Here is a 24,518-nt window from a genome sequence, read left to right as displayed (position 1 = left end):
ACTGAACTGCTTTTTGACTCTGTGCTTTTTATCATTCATAGCATTGAGGTGGTAATTTAATGTCTTTACCCTTCAAATCAAATTATTTTTTTTCCTATCATTTGCTTGGCTTCTTGGCTTATCAAGCTTGATTACATTTGCCTTTTCTTACTTTAAGCAATGTGGCCTGAAAGTGTGAAATAGAAAAAAATTGATCTTCCTAAGTATATAAAGCAATATGCCAGTGTTCTGTGTAAGTTTTGTTTTGCATAATGGAAAATTGTAATTTTGGCTTAACATCTTTTTTTGCAATGATTAGGAAACGGTGAAATGAATCAAAAGCAACTAAATAAACACTGATTAAGAAATTCTTAATTTCAAACAGAAAAAAAATTTTTTTCTAAGGCATCTATATGGCTCTTCCAGCATGTTAATTAGTATAAACTGAATGTAGGATGAATTCTTCCTGAAAAATAATTTTACTTTGTTTGCATTTTTGTTATACCATTGTAAATGTTCAAAGGACTGAGTTGGAAGGAGTGTGACACTGTTCCATCCATACTCTGCTGCTACTAGAACTTGAACTAAGCCACCATATCTTCATAATATTCCAACTTGCCTAAACTATGTAGTTGACATCCTAGATTTATGCATTTCTTTCTGCTTGTAGTGGGTTGAATTATATCCCCAGAAAAGACATTGTCAAGTCCTAACCCCAGTACCTGTGAATGTGACCTTATTTTGAAGTAGAGTCTTTGCAGATTTAATCAAATTAAAATGAGGTCATACTAGAATTAGTCCAATGACTTTATAAGAGAGAGCAGAGGGAGATTTGGGCATTGAGGCATAGAGACATAGGGCAGAAGGCTGTGAGGTACTTTCCTTTTTTTTTTTTTGTATGAAGATGAACAAAGACATTTTATATTTTTTGTATGAAGATGAACAAAGACATTTGTTTTTTTGTATGAAGATGAACAAACATTTATTTTTTAATTTTTTTTTTTTTTTTTTTTTTTTGTGAGGTACTTTCTTATGGCAGCTTATTCACTGCTCCTTTCTTGAAATGAAACCCAGGAAAACATTCCTAGTTGAAAGCCCCATGGCTTTCAGATTGGAATCTACCAATGGATGTTCTTGCTTAGAAATCTATAAGGAGTTTATCTGAAAATTTACTGATTCAATTATTTCAAGATTTTTATTATCTCCTTTGAGAGATTTTTAGTATGATATCTTTAGACAGATGCATTTTAGATATATTAATTATATTCCTGTAGTCCATTCTCTAACTTATGAAAAAAATAGGAACTTTCATAAGTTAGAAAAAATTAGGAACTTTGGAGTCATACAGATAAGGGTTTTAATCCCAAACCTTTCTTTAGGACATGTTCAAGCCTGCCTCAGCGTATATGTAACATGCTCACCTTTTTCTCATCTCCTTATGTAGGACCACTTCAGCACCTGCTATTGTCATCTTTTCTTCTCTTTTACTTCCCCTCATTTTTCTGGAGTGAAGAGAAACAGTATTAAGCTTTGAACTGATTTGGACAAGAAAAGAGGAGTAAAATGGCACTTCCACACTCATTTCTTGAGGTGCTCAGTGTTTTCCAAATTGCAGATCCTGACTTACTAGTAGTTAATGGAATCAATTAATAGACCATCTAGCCTTAAAGAAAATACCTAGAATAGAATATATACTATCAGTTTACATTGCCCAGAATAGGATAAAATTCTTTTTCCTGAAACTTAAATTTTGTGTTAGTGTTGCGATCATATTTATGTAGAATACAATTTAAAACCAGTTTAGAAGCCAGGTAGCTAAATGATGAAAACAAGCTTTAGTTATTCTAATCTATGCTCTCCTCCTCAGCATCCTATTTACTTATGGTGGGGATTGAGTACTGAGACTAAATTATAAAATAACCAGGATATATGGGAATACCTTTCACTAGTTTTCTTTTTGAGTAGCTGGGATTATCTTTCTGGTTGTGACTGAAAGCCTTGTAACTCTATGGATTTTTCTAATGACTGTGGCATCAAAAAAGTGTGATGACTCTGCTTGTCTTTTCTCATTCCTAGTTTGAGTTAGGCTTTACTTTTGAAAGTATACAATCAAGGAAATATGATTGCTAACTATAGAGATTCTTAATTCTCTGTTGTTATAACTTCTCAGACTAATTAAGTTGCCATAAGACCCATTCCTTTTGCCTGCTGAGTGACCTTTATTTAAGAGGTCATATTAGTTCATATGATAAGCGAACTAATAGGTGTTTTATTATAGGTATTAGTAAGCTATAGATGTTAGTAAGCTAGCAACCAATTTACTTTTATATAAATTCCAATCCCTTTCATCACTGCCCATAAACACTAACTTGTGAAGTTACTTAAACTTTCTAAGCCTAAAATCTCTCACCTGTAATATAAAATATGCCATTGTTAGAATCTTCATCATAGAAGTTAAACGAATTTATATGTATTGTAGGTCAGCATTTATTAAGTGCTTGGTGATGTGGGTGATGTTGCTAACCACAAGATTTGTCATCAAGTGTAATGACCCTCGTCTGCCTAGAGTTGGCTGTTATCATTTGAAAATAGTGCAAGAATTTAATTAACATTGCTCCCTAACAAAGAGATTAGAGTTTAGCACACCTGGTGGGTTGCATTCTGTTTATATTTTGAGAGTTTCATGATTTGGATCATTTCCAAAGAAGAGTGACCCGAAGTACTTTAAAGATGTGGATTTCTTCAGTGTGGAGCAAAGACATAGAGGCATGATAGCATAGTGGACTTGAAGGGTTGCTATCTATGGTACATAGATACATTTATTCTTTTGTTGTTGTTCCCTAAAATAAACCTGGTGTAGATTAGAAAGAAGAAAATGCTTAGTTTAACGCGAGGGGAATGATCTGTTTACTCTCAGAATTTTGAAAAATGTAATAGGCTGACATATAAGGGACCTATCTAGTAGAGAAAGATAACTTCTGTCAACCGTGTTGTGGGGGGATATTGGGGTTTGGTGAAGTGATGGGGTGAGCACTGAAGTCTTCTTTCATTCTGAGATTGGACGTCTTTGCCACTTTCAATGTCTGGACAGCTCTAGCTTGGACTAAGAGTGAAGGTAATAGAGTCAGATAATACCGTCTTTACGCAAGGCAAAATGGCAGGCTTTTATAAAACTGTATGGCAGACATGGAGAATGTGAGGCTCTATTTTCTGTAGTGTCTTGATGTTATATAATTATGCGTTATAAACTATATTAAGAGAATATACAATTATGCTTTAAAATATTATATTTTAAAAGAATAATGTGACATCCTCATGATAAGCTTGGGATTTTAAGTCAAGAGGAACTTTAGGAGACCCTTAATATAAAAGCTCCTTTCTGAAGCCAGATTATTTAAAGATCACAGGGTTGTCTTGTCACAATATAGCAAAAATCTTTATTGATAAGCCTGTTGCTACTGGGAAAGGCATCTGCAGATATTTGATAGTGCTCATTTTGTAGGAGTAGAAAGATTCAAAGGGTTTGAAAATTTGTCTGATGATAATTTTATTTGATATCTCCTACCTCATGACCAATAATTCATCAAGGTAGGTTAGCATAATTTTTCTGACATCACAGAGTAGCTATGGGTAATATATTCAAATGCCAGCTATATTGTGTATGAAAATGTCATATCTTCAGACGTACTTTACAGAGATGTAATCAGTAAAATTTTATAATGCCCTTATAAGTTTAAGATTTTCACTTTAGTTCCAAAGTCTAGGGCTACTGATCTCAGACTTTCTAGTATTTTTATATCTTGTGGCTTCCGTGAAGTTCAAACTTAAATTTTGTTTTTTTAAGAATGGGATGACAGTTAGGATATGACATACATATTCTTACCTGGTGTTTTAAGTATTCACACTGAAAAACAGTGACCTCGCTACCATAGCCTAGTCGTGGGGGAGAGTTACTCTTATTAATAAAATAGAGACCACTCTGTCATTACACTTATTTAGTAATCATTTTGTCCTAGAGCTCCCTGGCCTTTCTCTATTATCTCTCCCAGAGTGAAATGAAACAAACACATCTGCCATGGTGAGTTGGCATCCTCTCCACAAATTAGTGGCTAGCAGCAGGATATTATAGAAGTCTTTCTGGGCTACTCAGACACTGGCATTTTAAATATCTTGGGAAAGCAGATGTGCTTTTACCCATTTTATTTTCTGTTTGGAATTGCCCCTTGGTTTCAGAAAATGTCCAACAACATTTTCAAACAAGTTATTGAAGAATTGAAAAATAACTAATTTAATAGTCTATGTATTACAGTTCTTTTAAAACACTTTTGAGAAAATTTAATAGGAGTATCCTCAAATATTTATGTTAATGTTATCTCTCATTATGTTTATTATGTCTTTTAATGCTTAGCTCCTCTATTATTTTCAAGTACATCTTCAAAATCAAACCTTAAATTATTGTGCTACAATGTACCTCTTTACTTTGAAAACCTATATTATATTAGACAACCTTGATAAAACCTTTTTTCTTGAGAGAGTACGGTGGTGAGTAAGTAGAGAAAATCTGGAATGAGTGTCCAATTTGTGTGAGTATTTCTGCAAATACTCTTTCCTATTTTAAAGTTATTTTGAGTTCAGGGTCTCACTTAGAGACATATAATAAAGGACAGTTTTTTTTTCTGTTATCTAACAAAAGTGATACCTATGAAATCTCATCAGAACTGTGTCTAATATTGCAGAAAACATAGTCCAAGTAAATTAGACACACTATTTTTCCCCTTGGTTTTCCTACATCTGTTTTTATACTCATATACTTATTAAAGTCTATGTCACATATTCATGAAATTTCTGAAAGAGAAGTACAATTGGTAATGAAAATGGAGCTAGATAATTCTTAAGTTGAAAGATATAGACCTTAATTTTAAATCACATTTGGTTTTTTATGTATAACATTTCTCAAAATACCTACGATCTCTTTCATTTATCTGCCTCATGGGCAGAGAGTGAAGAGCTGTAGTAACATTTTAAACCTCTGTTGGTTTCATAGGAGATGTATTTTAAAATATCTGAAATTAGAATAACTTGCAAATAATGGACTCTGCTAATCCTGAACGTGAAGGTGTACACCCGAGTGTTGTGTGCGCACGTGCGTGTGTGTGTGTGTTTCAAATTAGGGAAGGCCTGCCTGAGAGAGTAGTGTATAAAATGTGCTTATGTATTTCCTTTTTCATTTCCTACTTCTCATATTTTTAGCTATGGAGGACGAGGGATAGGATGGGAGCCTAGGACTTGGCTATAGAGGGAGACAGGATTGAAAGATGGAGAACTAGTATTTGTAGCCTTATTGATTAGTCCCAGTGTTTTATTTTTCCTAGTCTTCTAAATTTGACCTTGTCATTTTCCCTTGGATATTAGTGTCCACAAACTATTTGTTAGTAACAACTTTAAGTTTGATTTTTTTACCCATGTTTCCACTTTTCTTTCTGAAGGCCAGCTCCAGCTTTTTCCTTCTGCAGCACTTTCTCTCAGTGACTCAATACCTTGATGGTATTCAAACTCTTCCACGTATTACCACTTTCTCTGCATTTCTCTGTTTTTTTTTTTTAATTGGGAGTTTGTGTAAAGATAGTCTTAGCTGTTAGAACCCTTTCTGGGTCCCCTTATAATAACCTGTGTCCCCCACATGTATATAAGCTATCCCCATGCCTATCAAATTTTATTAGCTTGTATTGCAATTACTGGATTTATTTGTTGCCACCTACATGTGGAGGGTAAATGTTATCATGTCAAGGAATTTGTCTATCACAATCAGTCTTGAAGTTCTAATAGTTAATATTGTATCTAGCACATTTGCAGGGTAAGATGCCTATATGAATGAAAACATGGGCCACTTCTTGCTTTTCTGTTTAGAAATTTTGCTGCTGTTGTTTTCCAAGTCACATTCCTCAGAAGAAGGTCTACCATACCAATGATTCATTGCAAAATAACCGAAGTGGGGGGCATATCATTTGGAATTAGAACATGGTTTAGCATAGTGGCTTTCAAATACTTGCAAGCAAAATTTAGTATTCACTGAATACTGAGAAACTTCTTTACACATCAAATTATTTCTGCCTGTCAGTTTAATTTCATAGAAGTTCATTAACCTGTGGAAGTGTTTGTTTTTGTTCATTTGTTTATTTTACTGAACCACCCTGCATCTGCTGGGAAGTATAGATGATGAACTTCTTAGATAGGCATCTGTAGGTTTTAATCATGGATAAGTTTGGCAGTGTTTTTATTTAATATTTTTGTTGTCCCATTTATGCACAAACTCTCTGTAACATCTAACGTTTGCTTATTAAGTAATTTTGTTCTCCTAGAGCAAAACCCATTTATTAGAACTCCTCAAAACCAACTCACAAATTCCATTTCATAAATTAGAACTCCTCAGGAGCCAAGGCTTATAACACAAGACAAGAGATCCAACAAAGATTAACTCTGTCAGAGCACACTGACTACTGACTCTCTAAGATGGTGGTGGTGGTGCTCCAGAACTGGCAAGGATGGGGATGATGGCAAAAGATTGAAAAGAAAATCCTTCCCCCTCAATCCTTATTTTTTAAGCTGGATTCTCCTTCTAAGGTCAGAGTAACTGTGTACGATATTATTATCTGGGAGTCAAAAAAGCAGGTTAAACAGGTAATTGACCATTTTGTACTTTACAGTGATGGGATTGAAAAAAATTGGGACTCGGAGATCCATGCATGGAAATAATCACAAGAAAGTCTTTTAAAAGTCCCTAGAAGTGCTTTGTACCCAGTGAGTAGTTAGTGAATATACTTATTTTAAAATTTTTATTTATAAGAATATTTGCAGGTTTTGTTATTGATAAACTAGTACTCACTGTTCAGTCTTCAGCAAGTAATAACTTGAAGTTGACAAATACTGGCGCTATATCTCCAATTCCTCATGCAAACGGATGTTCAATTTGCCAGCATATAGAATAACACCCAGTGCTCATCCCATCAAGTGCTCCCCTCAGTGCCCATCACCCAGTCACCCCCACCCTCACCTACCTCCCCTTCCCCCACCCCTAGTTCGTTTCCCAGAGTTAGGAGTCTCTCATGTCTGTCTCCCTTTCTGATATTTCCCACTCATTTTTTCTCCTTTCCCCTTTATTCTCTGTCATTATTTTTTATATTCCCCAAATGACTGAGACCATATAATGTTTGTCCTCATGCAAACTGAGATAAGGATATTATAAAGAAACATGTTAATGGAATAGATAGAAAATAGTAGGCACAATTAATAAATCTGGCATATTCTTGATGGATTGTTAGTTATTTTTGTGGGTTATGCATGCTTAAAAAAAGTGCCTGATTATTATTATTTCTCATGATATTGTATCTTTTGGCTTTTTGCTTTGTTGTCATTATTATTGTTCTCTTGGTACAAATGATTACTTCTTTGAGACTGATCTATAAAATGGGAATGTGAATACTCCTGGTAATGAAAATTGAATTAATTAATTAAAATATGTGTGTGTATATATATCTACATATATATATATATATATATATAGAGAGAGAGAGAGAGAGAGAGAGAGAGACAGAGACAGACAGACAGACAGACGACAGACAAGAGAGGAAGTAAGTGCATTCATCAGTATGCCTGACATTCTAAAATGGTAAATGTTCATTTTTCCCACACCCCTTCTCCTTTAGATGTGTAGTGAAATTTCTTTTCTTTTACTTTTTATTTTATTTTATTTATTCATGAGGGATACAGAGAGAGAGAGGCAGAGACATAGGCAGAGGGAGAAGCAGGCTCCATGCAGGGAGCTTGATGCAGAACTTGATCCCGGGACTCCAGGATTAGGCCCTGGGCCAAAGGCAGGCACTAAACCGCTGAACCACCCAGGTGTCCCTGTAGGGGATTTCTTAAGACCATAGCAAATTGTTAGTTGGGCACATGCTCAGGATTCAGTAAATGTTTCTCTTCCTAATTTTCATCTTGCCTCTCGAGTATATATTAATGCGTATTATTCAAATATAATAATAGGGTCATAACGTATTTACTAATTTCTATGCATTTTATGTGTCAGGAAAGTATTTCAAGCATCATATTGTCACCTCAGGACTGAGCCTGGACTGAGACACACATAATCCATTGGACAGAAACCCTAACTACCCTTATTCTCACAAAGTTTTTTTGCTGTAAATCCTCTTTTCAGTGCAATCTGTTACTTCTTAAATATTCTTATTGATAAAAATTCTGTTAGTAGGAAGAAATGAATGTTTCTTTCCTTCTGTTTTTATACTTTTTCTATATCATATCCATCATCTGAAGGATTTTTGTTTTTAAGCTCAGTGGTTTAAATTGGGTAGTTAAAATTACATAATTATATAAATTCATGCATTCTGTTTGTAAATGCATTTTAAACTCTGATAAAACAAATTATTTGATATGAAAACTATATACTGGAATGTTGGTTTGTGGATTAACTGACTAGTAAAACAGGGTAGAGGATCCTAGAAGACTCAAAGTTCTCTTAGAGACATGTTTTCATGTTCTTTGAGTATGTGACTTGTCTCTGTAGCTATTATTAAAAGAATGTTTACCAGAGGTGCCTTTTATTTGAATTCTATTAATAGATTTCATCTTTATAAAGTATTCTTTTGAAAAACTCCTTTGGTGTGTTTGACTATATTGCTTTTTGCTTTAATAATGGCAGCTCTTATGGTTTAAAAACTATTTCTCTTTACTAGCCCTGAATCTGGTACCATAAATGACAGGGAGGTTTTTTTGTTGTTGTTGTTTGCTTAATACTTTCATTCTCTCAGTGCTAGGATTAGGATGGTCAATATATTTCCCAAGCTTACTCTGTTATTTGTCCAGTGGCTAGTAAACATTATAAATGGATATTGCAATTGGATTTTGAATCAATAACTTCAGACACTGAACTATATGTTTTTTTTTTAAATTTTTATTTATTTATGATAGTCACAGAGAGAGAGAGAGAGAGAGAGAGAGAGAGGCAGAGACACAGGCAGAGGGAGAAGCAGGCTCCATGCACCGGGAGCCCGACGTGGGATTTGATCCCGGGTCTCCAGGATCGCGCCCTGGGCCAAAGGCAGGTGCTAAACGGCTGCGCCACCCAGGGATCCCCTGAACTATATGTTTTAATGAGAAGCTGGGTTTTCCTTACATTGGTCACATAGTACTATTAGTTTTTTGATGATATATCAGAGTCAGAAAAGACAAATAGAAGAACATAAAGTACCATGAGTTCTTCAAATTCCATTTTAGTTCATTCTCCTGGAAGGCTTGCCACGGTCAACCATAACTCTCTGTGCTATGCTTTGCTACTTTGTCCACTCTACATTATTTTTGAAATCATATATGATATTTGCTCTGAATTTATTACTTATTTAAATACCTCAGTTCACTCTTAAGAAAAAGTTGTATTGATATTTCTGTGATGTATCTAACCCCTTAGTTGGTATTGGCTATATGGCTTATTTCAAACATACCTTTAAGAGCCCTCTGATGTGTATGTAAAGTGAACCAGAATAGTAAATTCAAATCTCTGTGGGCTTGTCTATTTTCAGTAGGAATAAAAAGGAGTCGTGTTCTATTTCATATGATCTTCTCACCTGAGCATACTGAATGCTTACTAGTCAATTCAAGAGGAGCTTTGTGATGTCATTAATAAAACGTTTAGGCAAGATTTTGGAAATAATGTATATTTCTCTGGAATATTTTTTTAAAACACTTATCTTTTAATGGTTTGTCTTAGGATTGGTTATATGTATTATAACTTTCAGAATGAACTCTGATTTTGTGATTTTATCCTTGGGTACAAATAGTGTTTTATTTTTCCCTTGCTTCAGAGGAGTAAGATAAATCAAAGTAGGGGTCACCCTTAATAATAGTCCCCACTTTACAAATGAACACACAAAAGCATCCACTATTGTGTTGAAACTCCAATTAGTTTTTTTCTTTTTCCTGACCTCCATGGTGCTGATTATAACATTTTGATTCTAGGTATAGTTCTTTCATTCCACTATAATATTGCCATGATCCCAAGCAGTGACCTAGTTATCAATGCATTAGTCAGGGTAAAATGATATAGAGTACAGGTTGTAGAACTAAGGGTGAGAATATTACCATCTGAGATGGTGGTAGAAGAGAAGATCATTGTGGTTTTGGAATGTTCAATATAGTAAACATATCTGGCAAGTATATTTAAAACAAACTTTTACCTATTATAATTTGTTATGAGAAAGAGTGGGGGAGAGAGGGAGAGATTGAGATTTGATCAAAGAAAATGTAGCCACAATTTGGGATGCCTGGGTGGCTCAGCGGTTGAGCATCTGCCTTTGGCTCAGGGCATCATCTGGCGATCCTGGGATCGAGTCCCACATCGGGCTCCCTGCATGGAGCCTGCTTCTCCCTCTGTCTCTGCCTTTTTCTCTCTGTGTCTTTCATGAATAAATAAATAAAATACTTTTTTAAAAAAAGAAAGAAAATTTAGCCACAATTTAATCACTATTCATTATTCTTTATCTCGTAGACTACCAACACTGGGATGAAGCTGAAGGTTTTGTTTAATAGTGACATATACAATTAGAATTTTTTCTTTCTAATACTTGTGATAGCTGTGAGGATATATCATTGGAATTTTCCCTTTATTTAGCAAATACATATCTTTAAACTTTTAGTTGTTTTTGTTATTGGCTTTGTTACTCACATATCTGATGTTTTTCATGTAAAAGGCTAATCTGTGAAATTTTAAGGTTTTTCTTCATAGTTAAGTGCCTTTTAATTTAACCAGTTTAAGGATAGTATTAGGCTGCTATTTGTGTGTGTGTGTGTATGTGTGTGTGTGTGTGTGTTAAGATCAATAATAAATTTGAATTAAGTTCTTAATATCAACATATAATAAGTAAAATCTTTCTAGAGCAAGAACAAAATTTGTGATATTTTTGAGTATTAATATTCTGTGAGAATACGGATTGAGGCTGGGACTCTCTACTAGGTAACATAGTTAACACATACTAATGAAAGCAGTGGTATGTAACCAGCATGTAATCCAGTAGAATGTAATCTCCTTAATGCATGAAGTTTGTTCTGTTCACTTCGTTTTTCCAGGGAGTAATAGCCATACAGTAAATATTTATTGAAAGTAGCCCGAGAATATATAGTTAAATAGACTAAGGAATTGTAATTTTATTTTATTTTGTTAAAGATTTTATTTATTTATTCATGAGAGACACACACACACACGGAGAGAGAGAGAGAGAGAGAGAGAGAGAGAGAGGAGAGAGAGAGAGGCAGAGATGCAGGCAGAGGGAGAAGCAGGCTCCATGCAGGAGCCCGATGCAGAACTCAATCCTGGGACTCCGGGATCACGCCCTGGGCAGAAGGCAGGCGCTAAACTGCCGAGCCACCCCGGGATCCCCAGGAATTATAATTTTAAACTTATGCTTGCTGTTATATAATTTTGCTTAAAAACTTTTTATCTAATTAGAATAAAATTGTAGGAACTGAAATGAGTGTCAAAAGATAGATATACATACCATAAATGGATTTCATTTCTTTTCTAGGGAAAATAGCACATGACTGGCAACATACTGTTGATTGGCTTTGCTGACAATCACACATTTTGCTCCACATTCGTTTTATACATTATTTGTATTCAACTAGACATGTTTATTTTCAGAAAATTTGAATTTTATTATATAGTGTAAATTAGAAAATATATAATTATTTAAAAATCATTTTTATGAAAAAAATGTTTTTCTCCATACAAGGTGAGAAGATCAGTTGACATTCACAGTGGTATAAACTTAGAGTTTTATTTGTTATAGGTAAAGTTTGCCATTGCATCTATATGTATCACCAAATTGAAAGTTATATACTTTAAGTACTTTGACTAGAGCTTAATTTTATGTGAGGTTTAGAAGGGAACATAGGGAGTATGAAATACCATTCTTATTATTGAAACATGTCTTTTTGTTCTCACTGGCAATTCAGATTAAATTATAAGCAAGTAAATAGGATCATGATTTGCTTTGACCATCTGTATTTATTTGGCTGTAACAAAGATACTTCATTTCAGTGTTCACTGTTAGGTAACTATTCAAAGTGCTTATTTGCTACAGGTTTTCTAGGAAAAATGTAGCTTGAAAGCATTTTAAGCTTTATGCTATGTTTGTTATAGTTCTTCAGGCATATAGGTTTAAAAGAAACATACAAGATACCTGAGCAAGTTCTTGCTGACCTATGCAATACCTGCTTCCTAATAGGTCATATTTCAGCTCTTATATTTTTGACAAATAGCCTGGCTCTAAAAAGCTCTGGCCGTGGTGCTGAAACATCTCATGATGTATGAGCATGTCTTACTGATAAATTCTAATGTCAGCCGCTGTGTGATAGTGATTCATCAGGTTGTAAAATTTGCGTTTGGGAAACACATTGAATTAGCAAGTTTCATATTTTGATGTGTTAAAATTAACGCAATTTGTCCTTTCGTTTTAAAGAGTTCATAACAATTACCTTCCACATTGTTAAAAACAGCAGGATTTAATTAGAAACCGTCAAGGCTATCATAAAAGCAAATGTCTACATTAACAAATAAATTGATATGACTACAGTGCTGGAAGTGTTTACAGGCCAGTGACATGTTGATAACATGCACCAAGCTATTGTAAGAAAAGTTAAATGTTTGATTATGAACAGGCACAGCAGCAATTAACATGGAAGCCTTGTAGCTTTGTAGAGATAAGTGATCTGCATGTAAAAAGTATGGCTTATTATCTTAGATTTTTTTTATTGTTTCAGGATATTGTTTTGTACACAAATACATTTATTTTGCAGGATTGTGGGTTTTGTTTGGAAATATGACTTAAAACCCTAAAAGATTTTGGTTATTTTCTGCAAATGAAATCTTTAGATTTCTTATTTTAGATTCTTTAAATAATTAGGAATGTTTTTGGCACTTCAGTTATTCTCATTTTTTAAGCTGTGTTTTTTAGGTGTCTTAAATATAGTCATAGAGAACTACACTTCATCTTTTTCTTTTACTCTGTTTTTAAAATATTTACTTATTAGAGACAGAGAACTCATGCACACACATGCACACACACACACATACACTCATGGGAGGGAGGGGCAGAGGGAGAGGGAAAAAGGAAACTTAATCAGACTTTGCACTGAGGTCAGGGCTTGTTCTCACAACCCTGAGGTCATGACCTGAGCTGAAACCAAGAGTCAGACACTCAATCACCTGTGCACCTGGATGCCCCTCTTTTACTCTACATCAGTCTTAGAAGCTTTTTCTTTTATTACCAAAACTTCTCTCTCAAATTTTTATTAAACTCTGGAATTATCTGATTTATGTCATTTTTATATGACAGTGAACCAAATAAAAGGGAAAATTTCAGAAAATTGTACTTGAAAAACTTATTCTATTAATAATCCAGTATGTTTAAAGTTTTAAAATTCTAGTCTTAAGAAAATCCTAATCTTCTAAAATTCTTAAATTAATTGTTATCCTGAGGAAAAGAACCGTTCAATCTGATCAGAGCATACTTCAAGTCAGCATCAACTAGGTTAGTTGCTATACAAGTATATAAACCTACCTTTTTTGAGTTCATGTGGTTGTTACATTTGCAGCACAGAAAATTATTAGATTTTTTGCTTATTACTTCAGTCAGGCACATTAAGTGTTTAGAATCACAGAGATTTGAATACTAGACCTAAATCATAAATCCTAGAAAAAATTGGCAATATTTTCTGCAAAGCAAGCAGCTTTCATTTGAGTTACTATTAATTATTAAAATAAAAATTTCAGTTCCTCAGATATTGGATTTATATTATGTGAACTTATCAATTAAATCTATTCTAAAACCTGCTTGTTAAGAAAATATTTAAATGAATACATGATATCCTTGAGGATTTGTTTCTGTCAATATAGGGTTAAAGAATGTTGTTATTGCCTTTCAATACTGATAAAGAACTCTAAATTCACTTCTGTGTTTTATAAAAATGTAATTACAGAACCCAATAAAAGTGTCTTAGGATACCAAATTTCATTATAAAAAAACAGTTTTAAAAAAATGTCATTTAAATGATACCTGGTCAGATGACATTTCCCAGAAATTATTCTTTATTTAGAAACAAAAACAAGACAAAAGCAATTGGTTTTAATCCAAAATGTATTTTTTCTTATAAAAGAGGCCCACATACTCACTGTGTCTACTCTACAGAATTTGTCCATTTTATTACACCACGTGTCAATTCAAGTTACCTAGTCACTGCAAAAACTCGTGGCTAATATGTGTAATACAACACAGGAGGAGGTATTGCTCAGTTCAACTACTCTTATATACTTAAAAAAAATACAGAAATGTTTTTGTCCACTTTAACTGTAGTCCAGACATAAAAGTTACATGAAAGTTCTAGAAAATGGAATTATTTTATTTGGTTGCCACAGTACCCTTTGAAGCCAGTTAATTAAAATGCTGAACTTGTACATATTTCCCTTGGTCAGGAGCAGCATTGGTGAAGCTTAAACTTCTTTCTAGAAAGCAATATTTCTCTGCCTTTTTTTTTTTCAAGCACAGCTGCAGTCTTAAGCTTTTCTTTGAAGTAGGTTTAGTTAGTTGTTTTTAGGACATATTTGTTGGCACTCCTATAACAGTTGCTTTCACTTCCAATGCTGTACTTTTTTCTTTGCCTGTTTCCCAGAGGTTGATTAGAGGAGGATAAAGCTCACTAAATGTGAAGGTTGGTTTCTGTAAGTAATTCCTCATATAGCTATGTCCACCATCACAGTTCATTTGTTGAGAGAGGCAACTGTAAAGACATATCACACCAATAATCCCTAGTAAACCTCCAAGGCAGGCCATAAAGGTTGTGGTGTTACTCTTTTCATATTCTCTTTGATCAGGGTCCAAACCTTTTGTGGTGACATTTACACATTCTTTTCTGGTTTTTTGATAGATGGTGGGGATATCAATACAAATTTTATACTCAGTTGATGGGTTCAGGTGAGTAAGATTATATACCTTGACATCAGATGGTATTCGAGCACTTTGGGCAGCATGGGAATTTTCAGTCTTGACAAAGGCTGTCCATTTAACACTGGATTTGAGAATTTTAGAGCTTGCTTTCCAAGACACCAGAACTGAATTGGCCTGAACATCTTTTATTTTAATATTTAAGGATTCATTGTTATCCTGGGGAAAAGAACCATCCACTTTGATCATAACAGACTTCAAGTCAGCACCAACCAGGTTAGTTGCTATGCAAGTATATAGGCCCCCTTCTGATGGGGTTATGTCATTTATATCTAGTGTGCCTTCAGAATGTACATAGAACTTGTCTTTCAGAGTATTAGGTAAGAGTTTTTGGCCAGAAGGTGTTATCCAGTAGATTTCAGGCTGTGGCTCTGCAGTAGCTCTACAATGCAAGGAAACATAGCTCCCAGCTTCTAAATCCAGATTAGAAGGAAAGCTCTCAGGAGCTATTAGGGGGAGACAGATTTCCATCATTTCCCTGAAATGCACCTGCCGAACATTTTGGCCTTGAAATTCAGGTGGGTCCACGCAAAATAGTGAGTCTGGTTCCATAAATCGAATGTTGGTTTTGTTCATATTAATCCAACGGATGACGCAATCACACCTGATGGGATTGCTATGTATGCTGATCTCCTTGAGGTTTGGCAGAGACTCAATTGTACCATGGTACAGGGCACTAAGGGCATTGCTGTTCAGCATGAGTGATTCCAGCTTGGGTAGTCTGAAAAATGCATTTGGGTGAATGTAAGACAACCTTGGGTTGTTTGTAGCTTCTATTTTTCTTAGATCTGGCAGGTTATCCACAGCAAGACTGTCGATGGAAATCAGCTCAGGCATATTATTTATTCCCAACTCTTTTAAGTGTAGCATATTGCTGAAATCACCTCTCCGTATTCTATTAATGGGATTTTTATTTAGATCCAAGAATTTGAGGTTTATAGCTTTTTGGAGAGCAACATGGGGCACTCTAATAAGCCTGTTGTCGTAAAAAGAGATGCTTTCTAAGTTTTCAAGTCCAACCAAGGCATTATCTGGTATTTCTGTGAGGTTTATACCAGCTATAACCAGACTGCGAAGATTGATAAGCGGCTTAAAGTTCATGTCTTTGATTCTGATGATTGGATTTTCCCCAATCATCAGAATCTCCAGATTGGGAAGAGCGTCAAACCACTTACTGTTGATCATCTGCAATCTATTTGAATTGAGATGAAGTCGAAGAAGATTATGTAGGCCAATAAAAGCTCCGGGGGAAATTGTAGAAAGCAAATTGTGATTAATATAGAGTTCTTGTAAGTTGCTCAGTCCAGACAGACATTTTTCAGGAAGCTCAGTTAGTTTGTTTTCCTCTAAATACACAGAAAGAAGCTGAGGCATCTTTTTTACATTAATATTGGTGACTGAAGATAAATTGTTTTGAGATAAGTCCAGGCCGGTAAGGTTTACTGGAAAGTCTATGGAGTATTCAATTTTTGCAATATTGTTAGTCTGTAGGAGCAGAATCTGTGTGTCAGCAGGCAATCTGGCTGGGAAATTTAAAAGACCTAAATCGTTACAATCCACAGTAGATGCTTCCATATAAATGGATCTGGGTGTAAACCAAGGCCTGATTTCACATGTACATAATTGTGGGCAATCCGCTTTTTTATCTACAGCTTGTACTAGTGTAGTGATAGCTAGGCCAAGTAGCACATGAATTCGGAGTGGCATGTCCTTCATCTTAGCTTCCTTCTTCAGAAATTTAATGGGTCCTTAAGGATTCCACAGTTACTGCTAGGAAGTTCAGTAAGAGTTGCTTGATAAGGAAAATAGTTGCATTTGTCAAATGATGAATGCCATAAAACTGCAAAGTTTTTCTTCATGGAAATAAGTGCTCGTGTCACAATTGTCTTGTCCAGAAATGTCATGCATATTGGAAAAAAGATCACTGTCCCCTTTATGGTAGAATATTGGTAAACTTTCTGAAGATGGAGTATGTATAGATGGTCACAGGAAATTGAGCAATTCATTTATTTAGGAGTGTAATATTCAAATCCCATGCTTGTTCAATACTTGCAGGAATAGCAGCATGATGCTGACTATAATAAAATGGAACATAAAAGAAAAAAGAGAAGAAGAATTAGTCCAAAGGAAAAAAATACCATAATTAAATATCCATTAACTGATTGTGATTTTCTTACATATAATTGTTTAGAGTTTACAATTAATTCAATATGTTTTGATGACTTTGTCCTTGTTATGACTCCTTGGCCCACACATTGGACAGGCTAAGAAACTGAATCTTTAGAAGGCTGGTGTTATATCAAACGTAATGAATATGCTTCCAGTATTTTTTTTTTTTTTGTTACTTCCAATCTTTACTTGTTCACATTTGGTAATTTTGTTTATCATATTTGTCATTCTCTTTGACAATTAGTTCTAGGGAAAAAGATGAAAAATCTTTCAGTGATGGTGGCTTGCTTTTTTCTCTTAGAGAAGAAAAATTAAATGGTTATAAGTAAATAATACTGTTCAGTTACAATCAGATGAATTAGCCTATGGTTCCTCGGGTCCCCAGGACACAACATTTAGAAACAAATTCATGTTCATGAAATGACCGAGAAGTAGTGGTATTTAGCTGGATTTCCCCTTTTTCATTCATATTTCTTTCCCTAGTCTCCTTTGTGTAAAGTGACTTGAATTTCCCAGTGTTTGGAAGAGATTGTCTAACTTGCCATAGATGTGCCTGTATGTTGTCATTCTTTACTGAAATTCAGATTAATGTTTGACTTTTATTTTTCCCTGAAAATAACTTATGTTCCATTAGTCACTAACAATTAAGAAGTAACTTTATTACATCAGTAAAACAGGCACTTAGACATTCATTCTTTTAAATGGATACTTATGTCTTTATCACATGAAAATAAGCAATCCAAAACCAAGTTGCAGTTTTGATATGTGCTGTATTTTAAAATACCATACTACTTTTAGATAAATACTCCATCAGTTGGACTGCTGGTGAGCTCTTCCTGCAAATCTACAGGACAGCTGGAGCATGCCTGGGCTCTTCATTCTGGGGCTTTTTGCCTACCAGCAATAGTGGTCTGCTGAATGATCATTTTGCAAATACTGTAGACTCGTTCTAAGATAGGTGCTTCAGTGACAGGGATAAATATAGTTGAAGATGTAGTCTCTACAGTGAGAGAGAAGCATTTTTTTAAGTAAAATATTTATTTTTCAAAATTATAAAAAATTTGCATTTCAAAGTCACACCTAATTATTTTCATCTTATCCTTTTAGAGATGTGATTTTTTTTAAGATTTTATTTTGAAGTAATCTCTACACTCAAACTCATAACCTGAAGATCAAGTGTCACATGCTCTACTGACTGAGCCAACCAGGTTCCCTGAGACATTATTTTATCTAAAAACTGGATCATGAAGTTCAGATAACATATTAAGTTATCTTGAATTAAAAGTGTTTTTGCTTTTCTTTTTTCATCAGTTCATCTGTTTGCTGATCGAAAATTCCACTTTTTTGTTATTTTTTTTAATTGAAGTTCGATTTGCCAACATATAGTATAACATTCAGTGTTCATCCCATCAAGTGCCCTCCTTAGTGGAAAATTCCACTTTTTAATTAAAATTTTTTATTTTAATTGATGTATAGTTGACATACAATATTATATTCATTTACATATAACATTGTGATTCAACAGTTCTATACATAACAAGATGCTCACTGCAGTAAGTGTAGTTATCATCTACTGCCGTACTCAGTTATTATATTACTGATAATATTCCTTATGCTGTACTTTTTCATCTCTGTGACTTATTTATTTTATAACTGGAAGTTCATACCTCTTACTCTCTTTCACTTATTTCACCCATCTCCCCTCTGGCATCCACCAGTGCATTCTCTGTATCTATGAGTCTATTTGTGTGTTGTTTTGTTGTTCATTTGTTTTACTTTTTATATTCATATGGTATTTGTCTTTTTTTCTTTGTAACTTACTTCACTTAACATAATACCTTCTAGGTCTATCAATGTTGTTTGCAAATGGTAAGATGCCATTATTTTTTTATGATTGAGTCCTTTTTTGTTGTTTTGTTTTAAACCGGACCTTCTAGCTATTATTCCTAATCTCTTGTAAGTAGACTGAGTCCCTTTAGAAGAGAATCTCCTACAGCTCCTTCTTCACTGAAGATTCCTGTTAAATTTGGCTCATAGGACCCTCCACAATCTGTGGTCTCTCTTCTCTTTCTCTTTGTTTCTCCTCATCTTCTGCAGTTCTGCAGACAGCCTTCACTCTGTCAGCAGGGCTCTGGGCACCTCATCTTCTCCCTGTCTAGAATTCCTGTTTCTTTGTCGTAAGCTAACTCTGTTTTTGTCAAACCTTAGTTCATGCATCACCTCTCTGTGAAGCCTTCTGTATAACCCCTCCCCTCTGGCTGTACCTCCCTGCCATCCACAGTGATCCCATGGTCCTAGCACACATCTCTGTCAGAATATTTACTTGATTCTCTGCCTCAACCAGTATTCATCTCCTTGAGATCTGGAGGCCTGTCTGCCTTTCCATTCTCAGCTCCTGGGCACGGTAATTAGAATGTAGTAAATTCTCCAGAAATGTTTTGAATGAAAGGATAACTGAGTTATATTAATAAATGTATATATTCATCTTCTCTACATATAATTTAAGCAATTCAATCTGTTTAATTTACTAATTTCAATATTCAGCTGCTTAACTTGCATAAATCTATTACACAGAATGCATGTTGCCTATATTACTAAAATCCAAAGACTAAATTTGAGTATAATCCAAAGGAACATTAGGCATTAAAGAAAAGTCAGTCTAATATTATATCTGCAGTTTATTCCTTAATTTATTCAGTCAACATTTAATGAGTACCTTCTGTGTTCCAGTTACTGTGTTAATAGCATGAGAATAAAAAATAACCTGGACATGTTCTCATCCCTCCTTAAGTTTTTAGTCTGGAGGGAGAAGCACAAGTAAACAGATGGTTACAATTTACTGTATAGCTGATATGGGAGTGCATAGGAAGGATACCTGAATACAACTAAAATAGAAATCTACTTCCTCTTTCTTCCAAAATGGAGAAAAAGCCTAAAGTACAAAGTACAAAATATTTTTCTGCATGTTCCCATAAATCAGTCAGTTGAAAACTAAGAAAACATAACTTCTGCCAATTAATCAGTTAAATCGACTTTCTCCGGTAGAGCAAAGGGAGGCCTATATCCATATGTTACCTACAGGATTAGAAATATTTAAGATGAAAACTTATTTTGGGGGACATTAACCTAATAATGCCACTTTTCAGTTTGAAATTCTTCTTCTCTTTTCTTAAATTATATCTTTGTTTAATTAGAAACTCTTTTCTGAGCTCATTTCATTATTTATATAGCCATATGCCAGAAACAACCACATTTGAACTAGATTTGTTCTGGAAGCTTTTGAAAATAAGGAGAGTTGTTATAGTAGTGAGCAAGTCAAATTTTATTTCTCCAGATCTGTAGGAAGAAACTGTCAGTATGAGAAGCACAATGGAGATGTGGAAATTTTGCCTTTCTTCATTGTAATATTGATTTTTTTCTCATATCTTTGGAAATGATTATGGTACTTTCACTAATGGACTCTTTGGCATAGATTGTTTTCAGGATAGTAAGGCAGTAATAATATCTTATATCTTAATGCTTTATGGTTTTTAAAGCCTTTTCTTATTCATTGTTTATTTTATGTTAATAATGACCTTGTGGGGTTAGCTGGAAGATAACTTAAATTCCCTTTTTTTTTTTTTTTTATTATAAGAGTATTGAGATCCATCAGCCAGAGATCACACAGCTAATAAATGATGGGTAACAATAGAACCCAAGTTTTGTGTTTAGGCTTGGCATCTCTTTCTAATTATCCACACTGCATATCTCTACATATGCAGAGATGAGATGAAATAATAGATAAGCCATACAAACTCTTGTTACAGTATATACTCTTGACAGTGTATGCATTGTCAATAACTTATTCTCCTCTTTTTAGGGTGGACATTCATGTATATGGTCCTATTCATGGGAGCTAAGAACAAGCTCATAATTAACTATTTTCTTTTCAGTTGCTTTTTAAATGTAAAACTATTTTAGAAGGTCATTTTTGTACATTCTTTTAGTCTTAAAGGCGACTGAACTTTTATTATATATTAAAGCAAAATAAACTATAATTGAATATTGTAAGAGTTCAGAAGATAACGTTAATGACACCAGGAATGAAAACTGACATCTCAGGGAAATGTATTATAGAAAGGCTCTTTTAAATGACTTGAATGACTTTAAATGACTTGAATGAATGAATCCTACAAGTTCAACATCAGCCCTCATTAGAACTTATCATTTATCTACTTTCATTTATTCTTCCATCTGTCTTTCCCTAAATGTTTGCTGAGGGCCTACCGTATCAGTCACTGTGCTTTCATTTCTAATCTCATAAGATTTCTAAAAATTTACAGATTAAAGATTATTTTTCATTGACAGAATAAAACTTGACAGTTAAGGCTTTTGTGTGTGTGTGGAGGGGGAGTTGGTTCAGAAGACCTTTAAAAAAATTTTTTTTAAAGATTTAAAAAAAAAAAATAAAAATAAAGATTTTATTTATTTATTCATGACAGACACACAGAGAGAAAGGCAGAGACATAGGCAGAGAGATAAGCAGGCTCCATGCAGGGAGCATGACATGGGACTCGATCCCAGGACTCCAGGATAACACCCTGGGCCGAAGGCAGATGCTCAACTGCTGAGCCACCCAGGTGTCCCTAAAAATTTTTTTTTAAGGCATTTTAAGTTGTGGAATTTAATTCAACATAGTGCTTTGTGTTTTTAAATTTTTTTTCACAGTATCTTTCATTTTTCTTATTGGCTTCTCCATGTAGATTTTACCTAACAAAGAGTCAAAGTCCTAAAACATTTTATGTTTCAAATTGTATGTATAACACATGTATAATTATTCTGGCCAACAACATGAAACTTAACAGTTTAGGATATTGAGAGAAAGAAATGTTAGGACTTCTCAAATCTTACAATATTTTTAATACCTTCGGATACTCATTATAACTTGAGGCTTCTTCAATCTAAATAGAAAGAGAAACTGTTTCTAGACATAATTATATGTGGAAACTTTTAGGGCAAAAGCTTCCTTTTCCTAAATCAAAAAATTCTTTTTTCCTTAGCTTCATCTGTATTTTATCACTTAAGAAGCATTATTGAACAACTACTTTTTGGGAGGCACTGTTGTAGCTGCTGGAGAGTCAGCAGTACATCAGAGGCAATATCTACTCACCAAGTTTGCAGTTATCGAGGGTATGCATAGTGCTGTACAACAGACTTGACATGATAAAAGTTTATGCAGTTCTCCGTGGATGTACCAAAGAGGGGATGCTTAGTTCTGGCCATCTAACAGAAGCAGCCTGGATGTTCTGTGTTCTGTTATGATGCTGATTAAAAAAAAAAGAAAAAACAACAACAACTAAAGTATACTGGGGAGGGCAGCCTGGATGGCTCAGCGGTTTAGCCCTGCCTTCAGCCCAGGGCATGATCCTGGAGACCCAGGATGGAGTCTCACGTGGGGTTCCCTGCAGGGAGCCTGCTTCTCCCTCTGCCTATGTCTCTGCCTGTGTGTGTCTCATGAATAAATAAATAAAATCTTTAAAACAAATTTAAAAAAATTATACTGAGGAAACATGGTGGGGAAGAAGATTTAAAATCCACTGTCTTTCAGATGAATTTTTACAATGTTAAAGCTTCAGAACAAAGTGTGCCTTCTTTCCTGTATCTTATTATGTGTATTATAAAGACTATAGAATCAGGAGAAGAGAAACATTTGGATATTTAAGTTAAAAAATTGGTGAAGATAGGAAGTTGCCATGGCTACATTAATGCCCAGTTTTTCCTTTTCTTCTATAGCAAATTACTAGCTAAGTTCATTTGTGTAAGGAACTTAAATTCTATTTTCCCATTATGTGACTTTATATTCCTCTGTTGTAAGACTTAATCTTTCTTTGATCCTGATTGAAGGTTCCATATCCCAAAGGTGGTGTTGAATTATACTATATGCATTTCTGTGAAAGAGTATTCATTTCTCCTTGAGAAATATTTATTTTCCAGTTTTTCAAAACTAATTAATTGTTTGAATTTGTAGATCAACCTTCAGGGAGTAGTTAATGGTAACTATCTCGAATAGTCTAGTGAACGTTATAGTATTCATCTGTTAATAAAAAATCGATATAGGGGAAGAAAATTTGCTTTGGATATGAAACATGGGTCAAGTTACTAGATGATCTTGTAATTGTGGACAGGACATCTTACTTTCCTGTACTTCAAGTTATAGATTATTAAAATTTAGGAATTGGTTATATGACAGTTAAGGTTCCTTCCATTTCTAAAAGATATATACATCTCTGTGAACATGAGTGGTTTTTAGAAAGATGTCTAAAAAATAGTTGTGGGTAAACTGACTTACTCAGTTTTAACCTTTGTATGTAATTGATCACAAGTTTATATTCAGCACCCTAGGCCTATGTCATTAACATGTTAGGGTCAGTGCATTCTAGTCATGAGGTTTTGAAACACTGTCAGATTAATTTCCTGGAGTTATTGCTATTTTGTTTCATGTTTATATCTACACAGTAGTAAATGAAGAGAGTTACCTTAGTCATCAAATTAAGGCATACTAAGCACTGGGTAAGTAAATTGCCTGGATTAGTTCCCTTGATTGAAAAATGAGTTGTCTGGGCAGCCCAGGTGTCTCAGCAGTTTAGCGCCACCTTCAGTCCAGAGCATGATCCTGGAGACCAGGGATCCAGTCCCATGTTGGGCTCCCTACATGGAGCCTGTTTCTCCCTCTGCCTGTGTCTCTGCCTCTCTCTCTCTCTCACTCTCTCTCTCTCTCTCTCTCTCTTGCTGTGTGTGTGTGTGTCTCATGAATAAATAAAATATTAAAAAAATGAGTTGTCAGTAAATATTAATATTGACATATATACAATATAACCATTATGATTATTTGCTAAATTGGAAGATAGGGATTTTTTTTTTTACGTTTATTTATTTGAGATAGAGAGCAAGCACAAGCTGGGGAAGGGGCAGTGGGAGAGAGAGAGAGACAGAGACAGAGACAGAGACAGAGAGAGAGAGGAAGAAGCAGACTCCCTGATGAGCAAGGAGCCTGATGTGGGGTTCAATCCCAGAGCCCCAAGGTCATGACCTGAGCTGGAGGCAGATGCTTAATCGACTGAGCCACCCAGGCACCCTGAGAGAGAAGGATTTTTGATACTATTGAAGTTTCAGCCACCTGGATATATTTGGTATCATATAAAATCAGCATTATTTTTGGTGTTGTAAATTCTTAGGTGGAAATGGTTATAGAGATCCATTTGTTCTCAACCTAAGTTTGAACATAAAACCCTTTGTTCACATAAAGTCTTACCTGTATTTACATTA

The 24,518-nt window shown here is 34.5% G+C and overlaps 2 protein-coding genes across 9 annotated transcripts in view; one reads left to right on the top strand and one right to left on the bottom strand.

The window, feature by feature from the left end:
* IMMP2L (inner mitochondrial membrane peptidase subunit 2) overlaps positions 1–24,518 on the top strand; it is an 848,292-nt gene that overhangs the window by 394,130 nt on the left and 429,644 nt on the right. Inside the window, exon 4 of one of the 7 annotated variants that reach the window (XM_049093423.1) lies at positions 15,190–15,260. The exons of the other annotated variants lie outside the window; for them this stretch is intronic. Coding sequence (XP_048949380.1) covers positions 15,190–15,229 — 40 coding nt within the window. The 3' untranslated portion in view covers positions 15,230–15,260. The remainder of the gene's footprint in view (positions 1–15,189; positions 15,261–24,518) is intronic. 7 annotated transcript variants of the gene reach the window in all.
* The window catches only part of LRRN3 (leucine rich repeat neuronal 3), a 35,247-nt gene continuing 24,837 nt past the window's right edge, over positions 14,109–24,518 (bottom strand). Inside the window, exons 2-3 of one of the 2 annotated variants that reach the window (XM_025464658.3) lie at positions 22,363–22,516; positions 14,109–17,119 (exon numbers count right to left, since the gene is read on the bottom strand). In XM_025464658.3, coding sequence (XP_025320443.1) covers positions 14,634–16,760 — 2,127 coding nt within the window. In that variant the 5' untranslated portion in view covers positions 16,761–17,119; positions 22,363–22,516 and the 3' untranslated portion in view covers positions 14,109–14,633. The remainder of the gene's footprint in view (positions 17,120–22,362; positions 22,517–24,518) is intronic. The other variant, XM_025464657.3, reaches the window with a different exon arrangement.

Source organism: Canis lupus, chromosome 14 (genome assembly GCF_003254725.2).
Source record: "Canis lupus dingo isolate Sandy chromosome 14, ASM325472v2, whole genome shotgun sequence".
Taxonomy (NCBI): domain Eukaryota; kingdom Metazoa; phylum Chordata; class Mammalia; order Carnivora; family Canidae; genus Canis; species Canis lupus.
Note: the sequence above shows the minus strand (reverse complement) of the source record. Positions and strands in the feature narration are given on the sequence as shown.